Here is an 18,998-nt window from a genome sequence, read left to right on the forward strand (position 1 = left end):
ATTGATGATGATTGATTGATTGCTTGATCATGATCATGAATGCGAAATAAAATAGAATAAGAGGGGAGGACGACAAAAGTGATTGTAGGTGTGGAGAAAGGTAAAAATATTAATTCAAATTCATTGATGAAGTGGACTTGTTTTACGTTGTTGATAAATTATTAATTTTTTCATACTTATTTTATTTGGGACTGGATTATTATATTTTGAAGAACTCGAACAAGATTTATTTTTACTATGAAATTCATAAAATTCATAGTATGAATTTTATGACAGCTCGCGCTATAGCGGCACATTTTGGAACTAAACAAACATTTCTTGTTTTTTTTTTTAATTCGACGCTGCCATTTTCGTTTTGTGGCACGGTTAGGCGGCGTATTTGGTGTAAAAATTGCTAAACTATCTAGCATTTATTTATAAAGAGTGAAAATATAGTGATTTGTGTTGGTTCACCCTCACCGGAGGATTATTGACGTGAAAATTGCTTCTTGTGCAAATAACGACAAGTAATTATTGACTTCCTCGAGTGGCAAGGGTGAGTACTTCCTTCAGTATTTCGTATCTAAAAAGAGATATTAGGTAAAGTAGACTTTTCAGGATATTCTACTGCTATTTTTATTTAGTCACCTAAAACGCATCGACAGGTTCTGTATTGAGAAAATTTAAAATACGCCAATAACTGCAAAATGGGCGTTTGATGTGTGTAGGTTTATCATTGGTAAATTGTCACCACGCCTTTAGGTGATGTATTCATTCATTTAGTCATTCTTTATCATGCGTGCAATGGTTATCTTCAGGTCATGTCTGAGCGCAGAATTACAATATTCGGCGTCTGAAGAAGCTTTTTTCTACGACCTATAGTCTAATGTCATCATGAAATTCGCATTATGAAGAATTGTAAATAAGTGGAAAATACATTGTTATGGTAACTGGTCAGCTTACTTTGTTGTGCTATTCAAAAAATACAGCAAAATTTTAACTAGGTACTTTATCATTCGGGTATTTTGGTCAAAATGAAGCTTTGGTATCACTCCCTGGGAGAGATTAAAAATGTTGTAAACCCATTGCACCATTTCAAAGAGTATTAGGCCCTAGATATACTGTATTATTTCATAACACCAATGTTATTTATAAATACTTACAGACATAATTGATGTCATTAGTAAAATAATTTTATGCATACCACAAGAACAATAATAGGTATAGCTAGCTGTATAGTTGTGGTTATCTATGATTGTCATTTATTTATTCTATATGTGTACCTATGATAACTTGAATTGATAGTAGTGTTTGGCCATGCCTTTGTGTATATAAATGTAAATACTCCCATCACTTCACATCAAAAGTAAATTTTTCTAACATATAAGTAGCCTTTTTTTTATAAATGGCTAAGGAGCCTTCTTTCTGCAAGAACTCAAGGCAAGCACTAGTCATCGGGTGACAAGCAAAAGTCTCTAATTACTACCTAAAGTCAAGAGGGATTACGGATTAGCCAGTCATCAGTCAATTAACCTTGAAGTTTTGAGGCTTGAAAGTACAAATCATTTGTAAGAATAACTGCCATATGTACTATGAGGAATACAAAGTTTTGAACCAAATGAAAACTTTACTTATTCAAATAATTTCCTAAGTCTCAAAACTAGAAATTCTGAATTTATTTAAGTTTTAAATAAATGTAATGAAGTTGCTGCTCTTATATTTATGACAGATTTCATGTTCTTATATTATAAACATTATCAAGCATAACAAATTTATTTAAATGTAATGCTGCTCCATAACATTTAAGTAACAAAAACTTTGGGCCCAAGTGAATTTTATGCTCAAACATGTTGCATATGGCCCCATCTATCCCCTATTATATATAATGTCCAATGTCCAACCATCTGCCAAACACCCTGTAGGTATATCTGATGGTGACTGTACCTTAAGAGATAGATGGGGTTCTTTTGAAACACAATATACCTAATACAGACAGTAGATAATTGTATCCTGGGAAATTATGTAGTTTTCTCAGGATATCAATAACAGATTTCTGCGAAGATGTAGTAGTAGGCAGCAACTAAGTAGTGCTAAAATAGAACAAATTTGAATTTGCTTCTGATTATGACTATGTGTCACATCCTGCTTAACCCGTCATGCGTCCAAGACATTAGTCCCTAACTTTTTTGTGCGGGAAATGACCTACAGACTACCAGTAGTCTGTAGGACATTTCCTGCAAAAAAAGTTTATGGACTAATGTAGTCTCTAGGACGCGTGACGGGTTAAACTGTATGATAGTTTACTGTAAAGCCGGATGACTTTGATGTGTATTTGCTGGAATGTGTACCTATTTAATTAGAATTGTGTATCTTTGCCTTGTTGTAGTGTTGGTCTTTTACTGATCATTATGGTATCTTATGAATAATACATTTGTAGATAGTGATTGCATGCAAGTACCATAAAAAGGGGTAGATAGAATTTGCGAGATGAATAGATAAAAATCTAGAAGTTTTTCTAGAATTACTTTATTTACAAAATCATTTTAAGACTAAGACTTTATTTACAAAATCATTTTAAGTACCTAGATTGAAATCCTGCAGTAATGTCCATATTATTACATGTAGCCCTGGTGTTGCAGTTGTCTATGGGCGGTGGTGATCTCTTACCATCAGGAGACCCACTTGCTCGTTTGCCATCCAGTCGAATAAAAAAAAAAAAAAAAATGTGCATTAGGGTGCATCAACATTGCAATCATTGTATATATAACCTAGGCTCAGGCCTGAAATATCCGTTTTCCTAAAATGTATTTTTCGCAAAATGTCTACTTTTCAGAATGTCAACACGTCTTTTCCATAATGTCAGCTTCTCAAAATGTCAGCTATTTAAAATTGCCTGTCTCCAAGAATGACAGTTTTTGTATAATGTTCGCTTTTCAGAAAGTCAAAATATCTGCAACCTCAAAATATCCGCCTTCTTATAACGTTGGCATTCCAGAAAAGTCTTATTCCCGAAATATCTCCAATCATGGTCTTCAAATTTCATCTAAATCGGTTTAGCGGTTAACCGTGAAAGAGTAACAGACAGACGGACTGAGTTACTTTCACATTTATTAGCATTGATTTAAGTAAAAAACTCTAAACTACAAAAATCCCTTCGTTCGGGTACGAAACCGGTTGAGAACGAAAAATATTTGGTTCTAAAGCAGCGTTTCCACCAGAGATGTGCGAGGAATATGTTTTTCATCAACCAATAGAAACGCTTCATTTACGCATCCTCGCATAGCACATCTCTGGTGGAAACAGCTCAGCGAAGCGAGGTTTTTGTAGATACAAAACAATAGAAGGATGTGTGCGAGGATGTGTTGCGAGGATTGATTTGAAAATAAAGCAGACATTATGGGAAAACAAACATAACAAGACTATAGTTTTATTAGTATTTAAAAAAGTGAACATAACGGGAAAGCAGAAATTATAGTAATGCTAATATTATGGGAATGTAAACATTAGGAATAGACGACTTCCTGAGATTGTACACATTTTAAATAGCAGACATTTTGAGAAAGCTGACAAAATAGAAATGCTAACATTGTGAAAACGCAAACGTTTTGGGAATTGTACATTTTAGGAAAACAGACATTTCAGGCCTGAGCCATAACCTAACCAACAAAAAATTGGAAAACCCCCAACATTGTCACTTCAAAGTTCAATATCTCAAAAACGGCTGAACCGATTTTGATAAAACATGTCTAAGAACCATCGCTAAAAACCTGCTTTCAAATAAATAAAAAAACACATTCTAATTGGTTCACCCATTTAAGAGCTACGGTGCCACTGACAGACAGACACACATAGCGGTCAAACATAACACCCCTCTTTTTGCATTGGGGTTAAAAATAGAACTTTGTCATGTTCATGTCAATAAGGTAAAATAGCATTTTATAGCAAATTCATTTATTATTTAGTTATTGTGCTGCCATCAGACTTGTATAGAGTATCCTATTATGGTTACCAATTAGGGCCTGTTTCACCACCTGTTAACTAACTTTAAGTGTCAGATAAAAGTAATGCCATCTTTGTTTATTCGGACAAAACAAACAGAGACGGCATCACTGATATCCGTCACTTAAAGTTAGTCGACAGGTGGTGAAACAGGCCTAAAAAATTTGCACTTGTTTAAACTTTTCAAGTAATGTCAGTTTATAAGACTCGTTACATATATTGGATATGTCTCTGTGTTCTTAGAATTACAATTGAGTTTCATTTCATATATAAATGAATACATTTCGATTTATTGTCAGTTTGCATGGAATAACAGATTGTCATTTAAATTTGGATGAAAGTTGTGAGTTACATAAAAATCCGATTTGCAATTCAAATTTGATCCTAACCAATAGGTAGTAGTCACACATTTTCTCTTATTTAAATTTTCTATTAATCACCACATGCATTATGTTGTATGTTATGTAGCCCTTTTGAACCCAGCCAAGTATGAAAAGAGTTACGAAAATGGACTTTATGTACAATACATGTCAAGTTCAAAATTGAAATGTAAGAGTTATGACAGTTGACCTTAGCAAATTACTAACAATGTATGGATCTTTGTTGTCTGAATAAATAAATGAATTATTATTATTATTATTATTATGTACAATCCATGTCAAATTCAAATGTAAGTAACACGCACAATTGTATCGGCTGGGTTCGAAAGGGATATTAGTAGGTAGCATGTATTTAAATTCAGGTACACTATTTTTTAGAGTTTCATACCTCAAAGAGAGAATATGGAATACAACCATTTTTTTGGTAATTTAGACGACCAGATGGCCTAGTGGTTAGAGAACCTGACTACGAAGCTTGAGGTCCCGGGTTTGATTCCCGTGTCGGGGCAGATATTTGTATGAAAAATATGAATGTTTGTTCTCGGGTCTTGGGTGTTTACTATGTATTTAAGTATGTATCTATCTACATAATTATATTTATCGCTTGCTTAGTACCCATAACACAAGCTTTGCTAAGCTTACTTTGGGACTAGGTCAATTGGTGTGAATTGTCCCATGATATTTATTTATTATTTATTTATTTATTGGGTCACTTTGTTGTCTGTCTGCCTTTAACCCTTTTCCAGGCATAGTGCATATAGTGACCACATAAACATACACAAATATTCAACCTTGCTCCATGGTACAAAATCAATTGAAGTCATTAAAAACTATAATTGTTTTTAAATTAATCCCTCATAGGTAAACAACATAAAACTTTGATTAATTTTGTAGTAGCTTACCTAAATTTAGCAGAGCCTGGAAAAGGGTTAAGACTCTTTTACTCAGGAATGCATGTCAAGTATCAAGCCAAGCCTAATATCAAATACTCAAATCTCTTGATGCTGTGAAGAATGATCAAAATTCTATGACCACAATCAAAAGATAGTCATTAAAAGAAGCACCCCCATATACAATACCCCGGAGAACTAAAATATATAGAGTACTTTCAGTTGTCCTAGAAACTTTGTAAAATACAATAGAGGCAGCCCCCTATATCCATAAATTACGTCACCAATTATGACCATTTTTATATTATGCACAATACAGACTTATCTTAGTATTTTTTTTTTCTTTCTTTCTTTCTACAACTTTTCCATTAAGGTACCGACTACACATGACTTTGCATACTAATTTCTGTATTATAATGTCCATTAAGTATCTTATATTATACACGTCGGGTTGCGTTCCCTCATTTACATTACCCAACGCCGGATATAGACAGACACAAACACTAGATTGATGATATTTAAACCTGAGTGCGACAACCCATGTTTGGAACTAAAATGTCGCTTCTTGCGGCGACACGGCCATTTGAAGTGCTTCCGAATGGGAATGGATTAGTCCAAAAGACTAACTTCCAAATGTTCGCCCTTTTCCAACTGAATAGCAACTGACTTATTATAGATAAGTAGGTACTTTAAAATAACAGACTTCTCAACTTTTCAACTTTTTTAAGTCTGACTATTTAGCGCGTGCTAAAATAATGAAAACGATAGTGAGGGCTTCTGTATTTTTTATTTTATTGTCGACATCACGATTTTGGTTGTATTCTGCCATCGTGACTATTTAAACATCCTATCTTCGTTTTGATCTTAGTAAGTTTGCAGGTGGTAGGACCTTGTGCAAGGTCCGCCCGGGTTTATTTTTGCTTGCGTTTTTTACTCTTTATTAATAAGCAGGGTCTAAATTCTAATTTGACAAAGACACAAGTTTTTAAATCGATTTTGTATGAGTTAAAACATCCCTTAAAGTTTAGTAAGAAAGGGACCATATTGTTGGTGTCGCTCTTGTATGCTTTCTGTGCGCGTTTCGTTTATACTGTATAGTTATCGCAACTGCTCAAATTTAACTGAAAACGCATCTACTGTAAAAGTGAAAGAGTGAGTGTCTAAAGACTCCTTAACGTGTAGAGGTAACAGACAAACAGAGAGAGTTACTTTCGTATTTATAATATTATAATATTAATAAAGATATTATTAGCTAACAACCATCTTAATTAAACTAGCTTTCGATTAAAAAACCCACACTAAAACCCGTCCAGCCGATTGTGACGACAGACTAAATTGATTTAATTTGGTTGCACCTACACACGCGCTATGTAATAAGTATAATGATGATACAGAGATCGAACAGTGCAAAAAGTGTAATCACATGCAACGGGCTGCTCTAGTTGAAGACTCATCAGAGCGGTATAGTCCATAATAACGTTCCGTGCGTGTGGAGAAAACGAATAAAATTAATCAGTTTCTTAAAAAATGCATGCACCAACCATCGATAGCTGACACGTCCATAGTGGATTACTTGGTGGCGTGTGCTAGACACATTAACTATGAACTAAAAGAATTTAGCTATGCTAATCTGCCAATTTCTGAAGGATCGTGTTTTACAGCTTAAACGTTATCTCGTCAATCTCACGAGCTCAGAGGCTGGTACAGTCGCCATCGCGAATATTGGAGCGTCAGGTGCTTATAAATATATCCACGTGACTGTGTTGTCAATCGTGTAAAGCCGCGTATCAGCTCGACCCTGGCCAGTGCAAGGCGGAGATGATGCCTCAACTTGAGGCACGTCGCGCCATTTGGCCACTTCGTCGCCGTTTGCCGAGCCATATTTTGTCTATTTGGCGTACTCGTAAAGAACCATGAGTCGTGTCACAGAATAACTCAAATAGTTAACTTACCGTACAGAAGGGACTCTCTTGAACAAAAGTCAAGTTTAGGTATAAATCGTTCCGTACTCTTACGACTTGCACGCGAAATTGAAACTTATCATGTTACACGAGCGTTCAAATTATGTTGGACACCGTTGACTCGAAACCGGTTTGGCGCCAAGAGCACATGGTTCCCACTCGCCGATGTATAAAGATAACAGTGGGTATTAATATGAATTCAATAAACTACCTTTAATAAATAAGTAAATATACTTTAACCTATGTACATGACAACAAAGCACGACGATGATAACCTACTTGGTATACCTTTACTTGTTCGAATTTCATGTGCTATAATTTTCAACCGCCATAATATTGTTTCTTATAAAGTGTTTCAAATCTTCATTTAAATGACAATAACTCAAAAACTGATCTCTGGAATATACCTTATTCTAATTAGTATGTATGCTTGTGTAGGTACCTACAAATCGGTGAATCATAATTGTAATCAGATTAAGACTCAGAAATACAAAATGAAATTTCAAATAGTTTTCATGATTTTCTAGATTATTATTATTATTATTGATCATTATTTTCATGACAATATAACAACTGAATTCATTAAATCGTAAGCCTTTGCAATAGTATCGGTAATGTCTTGCGCAGGAGCATCGTTTTGCGATAGCCAGACAGAGCCGTTCGCGCCGTTCTTGAACATGGTCACGCACGCTGCAGCAGCAGACTCGGGGCTGTAAAACAAAATAAAACATTATTACTTTCCCTGGCTATAAAGACGATCGTGAGACTACAATCGTTTTTACCACTTTTTTCTGTCACATTGTATAAAACGAGGGTAGAAAGAGACGGTGAATGCGATTACAAACTTTAGGGTTGTACGTTGTTTCGCAGACAACATTTTAATAGAATTTCGTTTAACAGATTTTTTTTTCTCAAATTATTGTTTCATAGAATAATAAATACATGGGACACTTACTTTAAAGAAATTTGTATCATTGATTTTTGTTACAAATAAAATTCATTAAGTATTAGGGTATTCATTTCATAGAATAACGAATCCAATATTCTTTATTCTTATATTATTTAGTTGATATAAAACTTATACAAAGAAAAACATTTCATGTGGTGGTAGTTTCTAAACGTTTTAATTCATACCTGCAACAAAATGCATACCCTCCTATAACGGTAGCGATTCACTTTCTGGTGTGGTCACAGTTCTTACCTAACCTAACCTTCTTTTCTGGTAGCGATTCGCTTTCTAGTGGGGTCACAGTTCTAACCTAACCCACTTTTCTGGTAGCGATTGGCTTTCTGGTGGGGTCACAGTTCTAACCTAACCTACTTTTCTGATAGCGATTCGTTTTCTGGTGGGGTCACAGTTCTAACCTAACCTTCTTTTCTGGTAGCGATTCGCTTTCTGGTGGGGTCACAGTTCTAGCCTAACCTAACCTTCTTTTCTGGTAGCGATTCGCTTTCTGGTGGGGTCACAGCTCTAATGTAACCTATATTAAATTGCTATATTAAAATGTGTTAATTTTTATTAAATTATGGACAACATATCGTCTATTTTACATTTTCGTTAAAACAAAATATCGTGAATAAATATACCGAAAAAAAAAATCATTTCACAAATAATTCTATTTTTTTTTTATTCGTCTGGTTGGCAAACGAGCAAGTGGGTCTCCTGATGGTAAGAGATCACCACTATGGTTTGACACAATTGTTAAATAAAACAATTTCACTATAAAATTCATTGAATTATTTTTCTATCAAATATTTTTCATTCAAGTAAATAGTAATTGAAACAATAATATTCGAAGTAAAAATAAAAGGACTAAATATTATAAGAAACATTTTCTGCGAAAATAAAATTCTGTGAAATTTCTGTCTGTGTAAGAAGGGAACACCCAAACTTCAATGCATTAGAAAATACGGCCTCTGATTAGCTGTCAATCCATAGTTGATGAAAAAGTGTTATTTAATAATAATAAGCATAGTTCAAGTGCGCATTTGCCTAAAATACAGATTTCTTAGTCTTGGCACAAAAAATTGAAATGGAAAAGTCAGAAAAGTTAATGTGTGCTAAAAAAAATATATTTTAATTACCTTTGATTCTTTAGACTGTCAACACTGCTTATAATTGTCTGAACATGCATTGGATCAATCACACGCTCCGGTAAGCCTTCCAACAGAGGCGTATCTGTGGCGCTGAAGCAGATTGTCAACACTCTTACGCCTGTTTTTGCGTGGAAGGGATCAATCTGAAATTGTAAACACACATTATAATTTAATAAATAATTGAATGACAACAATCTATGCAAAATAGAGTAGCAATGCAGAGATGACCTTACCGCGAGACATCTACTGAAGTGCATCACGGCGGCTTTAGATCCATTGTAAATAGGCAAGTAAGGAGTCATGAGAAATGCTGCGATAGATGATACGTTGATGACGGTACCACCGGCACCTCCTTCATCCTTGCGCATGTGCTTAACTCCCTTTAAAGTAAGGGATACTAGCCCTTGCTGAAAAGTATATAAATTTAGAGTTAAAATACCAATACGCCTGATTTCTTTAAATAGGTAGTCAGAAAAATGGGACAAAAAAATGAAACAATGTAATTACCCAGTTGACATCGCAAGCAGTTCTCCAAATGTTTTCAGCGTCGTTCATAATACCAGCGTTGTTTATTATGATGTCCAGTTGTTTTACTTTGCTAACCACTGCATTGAACGCTGCGGTCACACTGTCTTCCTTACTGACATCACATTTCACGAATTCTACTTTGCCAGGGTAGGTTTCGTTGAGTTTGGCTGCAAGAGCTTTTCCTTTGCCTTCGGCTATGTCCAACATAGCTACGAACTGGAAGCAATAAAAATAAAATATTGTTTACCTGTACGCAGAAGTTTAATGTTTTCAAGAGATTAATAATTTTTTTTACCTTCGCTCCCTCTCTTAAGTATGATTCTACGTAAAGTGCTCCAATTCCAGAAGCACCTCCAGTAATCAAACACGTCTTTCCCTTAATTTCCCACTGAGCTGCCATCTTGGTATTTTTCGTAAGGTCCACGGGGATGGACTGCACCGATTATAATGACTTGGCACACGTACACGTCTTTTTATTTATAAAGCCACTTTATCAGAATAATAAGCTGATAGTTGTTATTTACATTGCTTTTATCTTAAAAAATACGCTCGTGGTTTCGATTACTTTCAATATTTTATTCGCGACATCATGCCAGCGTTACTATCAATTTATGTTCACAAATTCGGATAGTAATGTTTATTAAATACGTGAGTTAAGTATGACTAAACATATTGTGAAAGGATTTAGTAGGTAATAAAAATAAAAGCACTGTATCGGACAGTATCGGTCTAAACAATCTCATTTACCACATCTATTATCAAGATGGATAGACACTTTTTTATGAGAGCCAGATGCCAAAAAATAAACTACAATCGAACTTCATCAAAGCTCTGTTCGGAGTATCGCGTGGTATCGCTACGGTCGGAAATCTACTTTGTCTAAGAGGTGGCAGGATTTTTAAAAACGATAATGGAAACGGTTAGATTCATTTTTATGGGTTGTAGTGGTCTGCTGATGTGAATAATTTTGGTCTGCCTGCTCTCAGTGGTTGCAACTTTGAGATATAATGAGATGCTTAATAGTTATCACGCTACCTAATACGTGATAACTATTAAGCATGCTTTTTAGGGTTCCGATTCGATCCGATTCGCTCAATAGTAGCATGCTTTCGTACTAGTAAATATCATGCGTACCTACCAGTGCTCTTTATCTGTATTGTTTTCAGGTTTCATTTCACGTGTACCTGTCTATGCATGCATGCTTGAGCATTGTTTACCACAGGTTCTGGCATAATAACATAAATAACTTCCACTTAAATAAAAGACAGAAATGTATATTATTGCTTAATGTATATTATTTAAATATCAATCATCTTGGATCAACTTTTTCTAATGGATTGTAATGTAATCTTTCTTCCTGTATTATCGTGGGTGTATTTTGGTCGGTATACCCGGTTTGCCGCACGAGTGCGATCATTCGATTAGGGAGTGAATATGTCGGCTAATTGACGTGTCCGGTGCGATGCGACGCGTCGGACTGACGAATCAGTCCTACCTGCAATATCCTTTGGAAGTAACTCCATAATAATCTATGTTCTAACATCTAACCTAATCACGTCCCACCAACCTACGACTGGGTCTATAATGGATTTTTTTTACCATTTTTGCCTAAGTGAATATAGGTATTTTCTTTCTGGCCCGCTACCGTAACATTTAGGAGCGAAAAATTAAACTTTGAAGATACCTTCATCTCTGACGAAAAAAGAAACCAAGGGACACTACTAAAGTAATTTAAAAATTGGTTGGCAAGATTTATTTTGCTTCCGCTGTAAGTGGACTGCCTTATGATGCTTCACTTTCATAACAAAAGTACATTTGATAAGAAATTATTTAACTCTATTGTTTATTAACTAATATTTAGTAAATTTACAATCTAGTTAGGTTGGAATACCTCCTAGTAACGCAAAAGCTGCCTTCACTTGTTCAGTCACGTCCTCGGACAGCCACACCGTTCTTGGGGCTCCTTTCTTGAACATCTCCAAACATGCCAATGCCGCTGACTCAGGCTTAAAATTATTAGGGCACATTAAAATCTACACTTTGGGTAAGCTGTTTCGGATGACTAGGTACCTGTTATGTTTTATAAATAATCTCATTACCTACACCTGTGTGTATTTAACAAAAAAACTATGATAATATCCTGAACTTCAGCCCTAAGAAGACACCAACTACTAAAATATAAATGAGATTATAAAACTTAACGGGTACCTAGTCATCCAAAACAGCTTACCCATTTTAAGTTGACAGAATTATGACTACTCAACAACGTACAGTGTTTACGAGTTTTTGTAGTTCTATCAATAAGGAACTACTTACTTTTGGCATGCCATCGAACCTAGTTTGTCTTGAGTCGCAGCTAGGAACCTCTGGTCATAAACACAGTTCTCTATATACCATGTAATAATGGTGTGGCGTGGCGGTGGCTCCAAAACATACGGTCAAAACTCGAATTCCACATTTTTCGTAGAAGTTACCAGCCTAAAATTAAACAAAAGATCGATAAACTTATAACAAAGGAATATACAAGTTATTTCTCTCTATATGACCGTGCCGTGTTAAAAAAACCGGCCAAGAGCGTGTCGGACACGCCCAAAATAGGGTTCCGTAACCATTGCGAAAAAATTAAGTAATATTTTTCCAAGTTTAGGTATATTTTATACCTTAGGCTGCTATTTATTTACTCATAAACTACTAATAATTCTCAATCAAACTTAGCCGTTATAGTTATCCTTGAAAGTTTGATATACTTACTACCATCCTGAATTTATTCAAATTTTTCCACCCACCGGTTTAGATTTTAGAGGGGGGGGGGGACGCTCGATTTTAATGAAAATTTGCACTTTAAAGTTGAATATTTCGCAAAGAAATCACTGAATCGAAAAATTGCCCCCAATTTACGTCTATGGGAGGTACCATAAAAAAATTTTTTTGAATCTTTAACTTTACAATTTTATCGGCATAGTTTACTTGTATATCCGTGCAAAATTACAGCTTTCTGTCTCTGAGCAAAGCCGCGGACGGACAGACAGACAGACAGACACAGACATGGCGAAACTATAAGGGTTCCGTGTTTGCCATTTTGGCTCCGGAACCCTAAAAACGCGTTTCGCGTGCCGTCAAAATCTCAGTCCTTCACGTCAGCTGTCAAAAGTCACAAGTGACAGCTAACTTTTTAATTCTCGAAGTGCGTTCTGAATACATGCTTTTTGGTTCCAAACAGACGTCATCCGGAGGGCCCTTGCTACCGTCAACGTGCCGGCTATTTTAGCGTACGATGGTAAGCGGTCAGACGGTATGACACTCGTTCCGTGGAAGCAAGGTAGGACACTTGTATGAGACGCCACCTGTGTGGACGCTAGCTCCTTCACACATCCCAGCGATGTCCTCCATGGCCGGCGCCGCAGCAGCAACAGCGGAACAGCTCAAACGGCGCAAATATGCAGCCCTTGGGGAAGGCAGTATTTTTGCGCCGTTTGGTGTTGAGACCGTAGGGGCCAGGCGCGAGGATATCCGCGCGCCTCGTTGATGATTCAGGTGACCAGAGGGCTGGCAGCTATTTTGGGCATAGGATTAAGCCTTGCGATACAACGCGGGAATGCTGCCAGCCTTCTGGGCACAATGAACAGCGACGGTGACCTAGGAGGGATTTTTTATTTATAGGTTAGGCTAGCTTATATATTTTTTGTACATAGTCATATTTTTAAATGTTTAATGTATTGTGTTTTATTGCTTACTAGCTTATGCCCGCGACTACGTCTGCGCGGATCTAGGTTATCGCGCGGTGGCGCCCTCTACCGGAATAAAAGGTATCCTATGTTGATCCTTGGGGTTCAAACTACCTATGTACCAAATTTCATCAAAATCGGTTCAGTGGTTTCGACGTGAAAGGGTAACAGACAGACAGACAGACAGACAGAGTTACTTTCGCATTTATAATATTAGTAGGGATTGTTATAAATAAAATACTTTTTTATACTCCAATAATCACGATTACGTTGATTGATAAATCTTATCGCATTATTTAAACATCATCGTGGCAAAAATAGCTATTAGGTGTGACTGAGCATTGTTGTAACTAAGTAACTTTTAAGAGAATCATCGTAATATTCGTAATCAACATAATGCATGTTAATGAATATTCAAAAGTCGATTCCGATAAAGCTCTTATTGATAGTAAGCGTGTACCTATGTTGGTGCTCGGGATCACGTTATCATATTAATAATGGGTATGTATTATAATACCGATAAACGAAAGACCGAATTTCACAAGACCTATGGACGGAAGGCCGAATATTAAAACGTCGAATGGATATATGACCGAAAGTTTGAAATCCCGAAAGTACATTTGACCGGCAGCCTAAAACCCGAAGACTACAATCCCGAAGATCAAAATACCTACACTCGAAAGGTCGAAAACTCATAATGCCGAACAGTCATAATCACTACAAGTAAAATAATCGACAATCAATATATCGAAAATCAAAATACCGAAACTGCCGTTATACCAAAGACGAAACAAATATAGCAGGAAAAGATGTGTGCGAGCGAGCGAAGCGAGCGAGCAAGACGGTTCGCAGCAGAAGCGACTCGGATAGGTTAGGTTCAGAAGGCTAAGGCGGGAACGAAGCGGAGCGTAGTTCCCGCCTTAGCCTTCGATGTTAGGTTTTTTTTTATAGCAGGCAAGATACTTAACTGCCACTAAGAAAGTAGGTTGGACAAGATTCAACAGCAAAGATCATTTGTGAAGCAATATTATCCGGGCTGCTATAAAAAAAAAACCTAACATCGAAGGCTAAGGCGGGAGCTACGCTCCGCTTCGCTCCCGCCTTAGCCTTCTGAACCTAACCTATCCAAGTCGCTTTTGCCTCGAACCGTCTTGCTCGCTCGCTTCGCTCGCTCGCACATATCAAACTTTTTTTTGCTTTCGGTATTTTGTACTTTCGGTATTTTGTACTTTCGGTATTCTGAATTTCGATTTGTTAAGTGTCGATATTTCGACTGTAGGTAATATGATTTTTCGGTATTATAATACATACCCCATTTTCGGGATTTTGTACTTTCGGTCATTTAAAAATAGATATTTCGACCTTCGGTGTATCGGTTGTCGGTATTTTGTACATTCGGTATTCTGAATTTCGATGTGTTATACGTCGACATTTCAACTGTAGGTATTATGATTTGTCGGTCTTATAATACATACCCTTAATAATGGATGGAAAATGACTTTTCAAAAACAACATATAGTTATTTATTTCATTTATGTATGTAGAAATTGCAGAATGTGGATGTGTTACAGATTACGAAGCCCGTGAGTGTTGGGGTGGACAGAGTACATACACGGTTAAGGCTACGATACCGCCATTTTAGCACGTCCGAAAATATTATTTTTTATCGACATAACCCCTATCCATGTCGGTGGACAGGGATGAAATTAATTCGCAGACTTTTCACGAAACGTACTTTGCGAACGTGGGCATCGGGGATTAATAAAATTCGCGAAGTATTATTTATGTGGAGGAGTTGTACATACAGTGACTCTAAAAAAAAAAGGTTTTTATTTTTTATTTTACCACTTTGCCGGCGTGACTAACATGTATGATATATTCATGCCAAATTACAGGTTTCTAGTACTAACGGTCTCTGAGCTTAGCCACGTACGGACAGACAGACGGACAGACATCGCGAAACTATAAGGGTTCCTGGTTGACTACGGAGGCCTAAAAACAGAGCCGTCTTTCACCTATTAGAGGCCCCGGGCACAACATGATGCATTCGGTAAGCCTGATTTTCAGGCAAGAGTTGAGTATATAGATATAGCTATCGGTTATCGTTTGGTAATGGAGTAGGATTGCTGGACAGAGGCCTCCCCCTTAGAACGCCACAATGAACGACAACTCGCCACTTGCATCCACCGGTTGCCCGCAACTCTCACGATGTCGTCAGTCTGCCTGGTAGGAGGCCTGCCAACGCTTCGTCTTCCGGTTCGTGGTCGCCACTCGAGGACTTTTCTCCATGGATTCTCCCAACGATTATCTGTTCTTCGAGCGATATGGCCTGCCCATTACCACTTCAATTTGCATATCTTTTAAGTAGGGACTAGGGGGTCCCAATACATCACGGGGCCTTGGGCACGTGCCGAGTGTGCCCAGTGACCAGTGGGGAAGAGGGGCCTGCCTAAAAACTACAGTAAATGGTATTACTTGGTATTGCTTATTGTTTTATTTTACATTAAATGGGCTTATTTTTAACCTCCTAACGCCCAAGTCAATTTTTTGATTTATTAACATCAAACTTTGTCATTTATAGAGTTTGATGTTCAAATTATAATAAATCCTTTATAAAGGACTTTGGGCGTTAGGAGGTATGTGTAATGCTACTTAGTGCAGTTTTTTTTACTGCAAACGACCTAATTCAAGGGATGATTTTGAAAAAAAAAAAGTTAGCTCACAAATGGCTCTTATAGCTTTTTTTGCTAATCAGGATAAAACAATGTTTGTTCCCAGGTTTTGGTGTTTAATATGTATTTTAGCAGGTGTCTATCTATTTAAGTATGTTTGCCCGTTGCCTAATTTACCTACTTACTCCGTGTTATTTATGTATTTTAAACATACAAAAATAATTACCCCGTGTAAAAGCATAACTTTTCAGGAATATTTGACAAAATTTACAAATTCTTGCATTTGAAACTGTGACAAAAAAAATCTTAAGTTGAGAGAGGAATATTTAGTTTTTATTTAAATGACAATAACTCAAAAACTGGTTTCTGGAATATACCTTATTATTATTAGTATGTATGCTTGTGTAACTACAAATCGGCGAATCATTACAAAATGAAATTCCAAATAGTATTCATGATTTTCTAGATTATTTTTATTATTGATCATTATTTTTATTTTCATGACAATACAAGAACTGAATTCATTAAATCGTAAGCCTTTGCAATAGTATCGGTAATGTCTTGCGCAGGAGCATCGTTTTGCGATAGCCAGACAGAGCCGTTCGCGCCGTTCTTGAACATGGTCACGCACGCTGCAGCAGCAGACTCGGGGCTGTAGAACAAAAGAAAACATTATTACTTTCCCTGGCTATAAAGACAATCGTGAGACTACAATCGTTTTTACCACTTCTTTCTGTCACATTGTATAAAACGAGGGTAGAAAGAGACGGTGAATGCGATTACAAATCTGTGTTATGTTATTTTCATGTGTGTTATGTACAATAAAGAGTTTTACAATACAATACAATACAATACAAACTTCAGTGCGTTAGAAAATACGGCCTCTAATTATAATAAATAATAATAATAATAAATTCATTTATTTCGGGCAACAAAGTCAGCAAAGTTATTGTATGCTAAAATAGTAGATTGATAACCAAGGGTGGAAAGTGACCCATTTCACCCTAGATATTTTACTTCGACTGTGAGGAAAGTAAAATACTCCAAAAAAGATGAGAATAAAAATAAATTGAATTTACTTATATCCAACCTCCAACGGTACCCTTTCGACCTGGCCAAATGCAACGGCCGACTATAAAAAAAAATCGAGTTGGTCACGACCATGTCACGACCAAGGAGCTTATATACAAAACTGGAGGTTGAACGCCGAACGAAGAAGTTTGACCTTTATTACTTATTTATATTATATTCCATCTCTTTCTTTCAGATTTTACGAATGACTTCCATCTCTTTCTTAACCTGTGTAAAGAAAGAGATGGAATATGTTCGTGTCGTAATAAAGATCAAATTACTGGTTTCAAACGGATGTTCGGCGTTCAACCTCCAGTGTTGTATATGTAGGTATATAAGCTCCTTGGTCACGACGTGCATCTAGATGGCTATGCCGAAACGTGAAAAAACTTTCCACCCTAGAGATGAAAACGCAATTTTCCACCCGGCTATCTACCCATGAAAATTAAACTTTCCGAACAGGAAAGATGAAAATAATATTTTAATTACCGTTGACGTCCGAGAACACTGCTTATAACATGCATTGGATCAATCACACGCTCCGGTATGCCTTGCAACAGAGGCGTATCTGTGGCGCCGAAGCAGATTGTCAACACTCTTACGCCTGTTTTTGCGTGGAAGGGATCAATCTGAAATTGTTAACACAAATTATAATGTAATAAATAATGGAATGAAAACAATCTATGCAAAATAGAGTAGCAATGGAGAGATGACCTTACCGCGAGACATCTACTGAAGTGCATCACGGCGGCTTTAGACCCATGGTAAATAGGCAATTGAGGAGCAACTAAAAATGCTGCGATAGATGATACGTTGATGACGGTACCACCGGCACCTCCTTCATCCTTGCGCATGTGCTTAACTCCCTTTAAAGTAAGGGATACTAGCCCTTGCTGAAAAGTGTATAAATTTAAAGTTAAAATACTAATACGCCTGGTTTTTTAAAAAGGTAGTCAGAAAACGGGTTAAATCAAAATAATTACCCAGTTGACATCGCAAGCAGTTCTCCAAATGTTTTCGGAGTCGTTCATAATACCAGCGTTGTTTATTATGATGTCCAGTTGTTTTACTTTGCTAACCACTGCATTGAACGCTGCGGTCACACTGTCTTCCTTACTGACATCACATTTCACGAACTCTACTTTGCCAGGGTAGGTTTCGTTGAGTTTGGCTGCAAGAGCTTTTCCTTTGCCTTCGGCTATGTCCAACATAGCTACGAACTGGAAGCAATAAAAATAAAATATTGTTTACCTGTAGGCCGGTGCAATTACTGGCACTTGAGGTATCCCATCTTAGGCTTCTAGGTTGGCAACGCATCTGCAATACCTCTGGTGTTGCAGATGTTTATGGGCGGTGGTGATCTCTTACCATCAGGAGACCCACAGGCTCGTTTGCCATCCAGTCGAATAAAAAAAAGGCAGAATTTTAATGTTTTCACGATATTATATATTTTTTACCTTCGCTCCCTCTCTTAAGTATGATTCTACGTAAAGTGCTCCAAGTCCAGAAGCACCTCCAGTAATCAAACACGTCTTTCCCTTAATTTCCCACTGAGCTGCCATCTTGGTATTTTTCGTAAGGTCCACGGGGATGGACTGCACCGATTATAATGACTTAGCGCACGTACACGTCTTTTTATTTATAAAGCCACTTTATCAGAATCATAAGCTGATAGGTGTTATTTACACCTGTTATT

The 18,998-nt window shown here is 36.7% G+C and overlaps 3 protein-coding genes across 3 annotated transcripts in view; 1 reads left to right on the forward strand and 2 right to left on the reverse strand.

The window, feature by feature from the left end:
* Positions 1-310: 310 nt before the first annotated feature.
* The window catches only part of SCAR (wiskott-Aldrich syndrome protein family member 3 SCAR), a 35,723-nt gene continuing 17,035 nt past the window's right edge, over positions 311-18,998 (forward strand). Inside the window, exon 1 of the mRNA XM_074106082.1 lies at positions 311-535. The gene's annotated coding sequence lies outside the window, so the exon portion shown is untranslated. The remainder of the gene's footprint in view (positions 536-18,998) is intronic.
* On the reverse strand, positions 7,717-10,286 carry LOC141441373 (15-hydroxyprostaglandin dehydrogenase [NAD(+)]-like). The gene is made up of 5 exons (XM_074106099.1): positions 10,130-10,286; positions 9,814-10,050; positions 9,540-9,713; positions 9,295-9,449; positions 7,717-7,919 (listed from the first exon to the last, which is right to left on the reverse strand). Exons 1-5 carry the CDS (start codon positions 10,232-10,234, stop codon positions 7,766-7,768), a joined length of 825 nt encoding a protein of 274 aa, XP_073962200.1. The 5' UTR covers positions 10,235-10,286; the 3' UTR covers positions 7,717-7,765.
* LOC141440796 (15-hydroxyprostaglandin dehydrogenase [NAD(+)]-like) lies at positions 16,687-18,923 on the reverse strand. The gene is made up of 5 exons (XM_074105340.1): positions 18,760-18,923; positions 18,286-18,522; positions 18,022-18,195; positions 17,792-17,931; positions 16,687-16,883 (listed from the first exon to the last, which is right to left on the reverse strand). Exons 1-5 carry the CDS (start codon positions 18,862-18,864, stop codon positions 16,730-16,732), a joined length of 810 nt encoding a protein of 269 aa, XP_073961441.1. The 5' UTR covers positions 18,865-18,923; the 3' UTR covers positions 16,687-16,729.

Source organism: Choristoneura fumiferana, chromosome 23 (genome assembly GCF_025370935.1).
Source record: "Choristoneura fumiferana chromosome 23, NRCan_CFum_1, whole genome shotgun sequence".
In the NCBI taxonomy this organism is placed as follows: Eukaryota; Metazoa; Arthropoda; class Insecta; order Lepidoptera; family Tortricidae; genus Choristoneura; species Choristoneura fumiferana.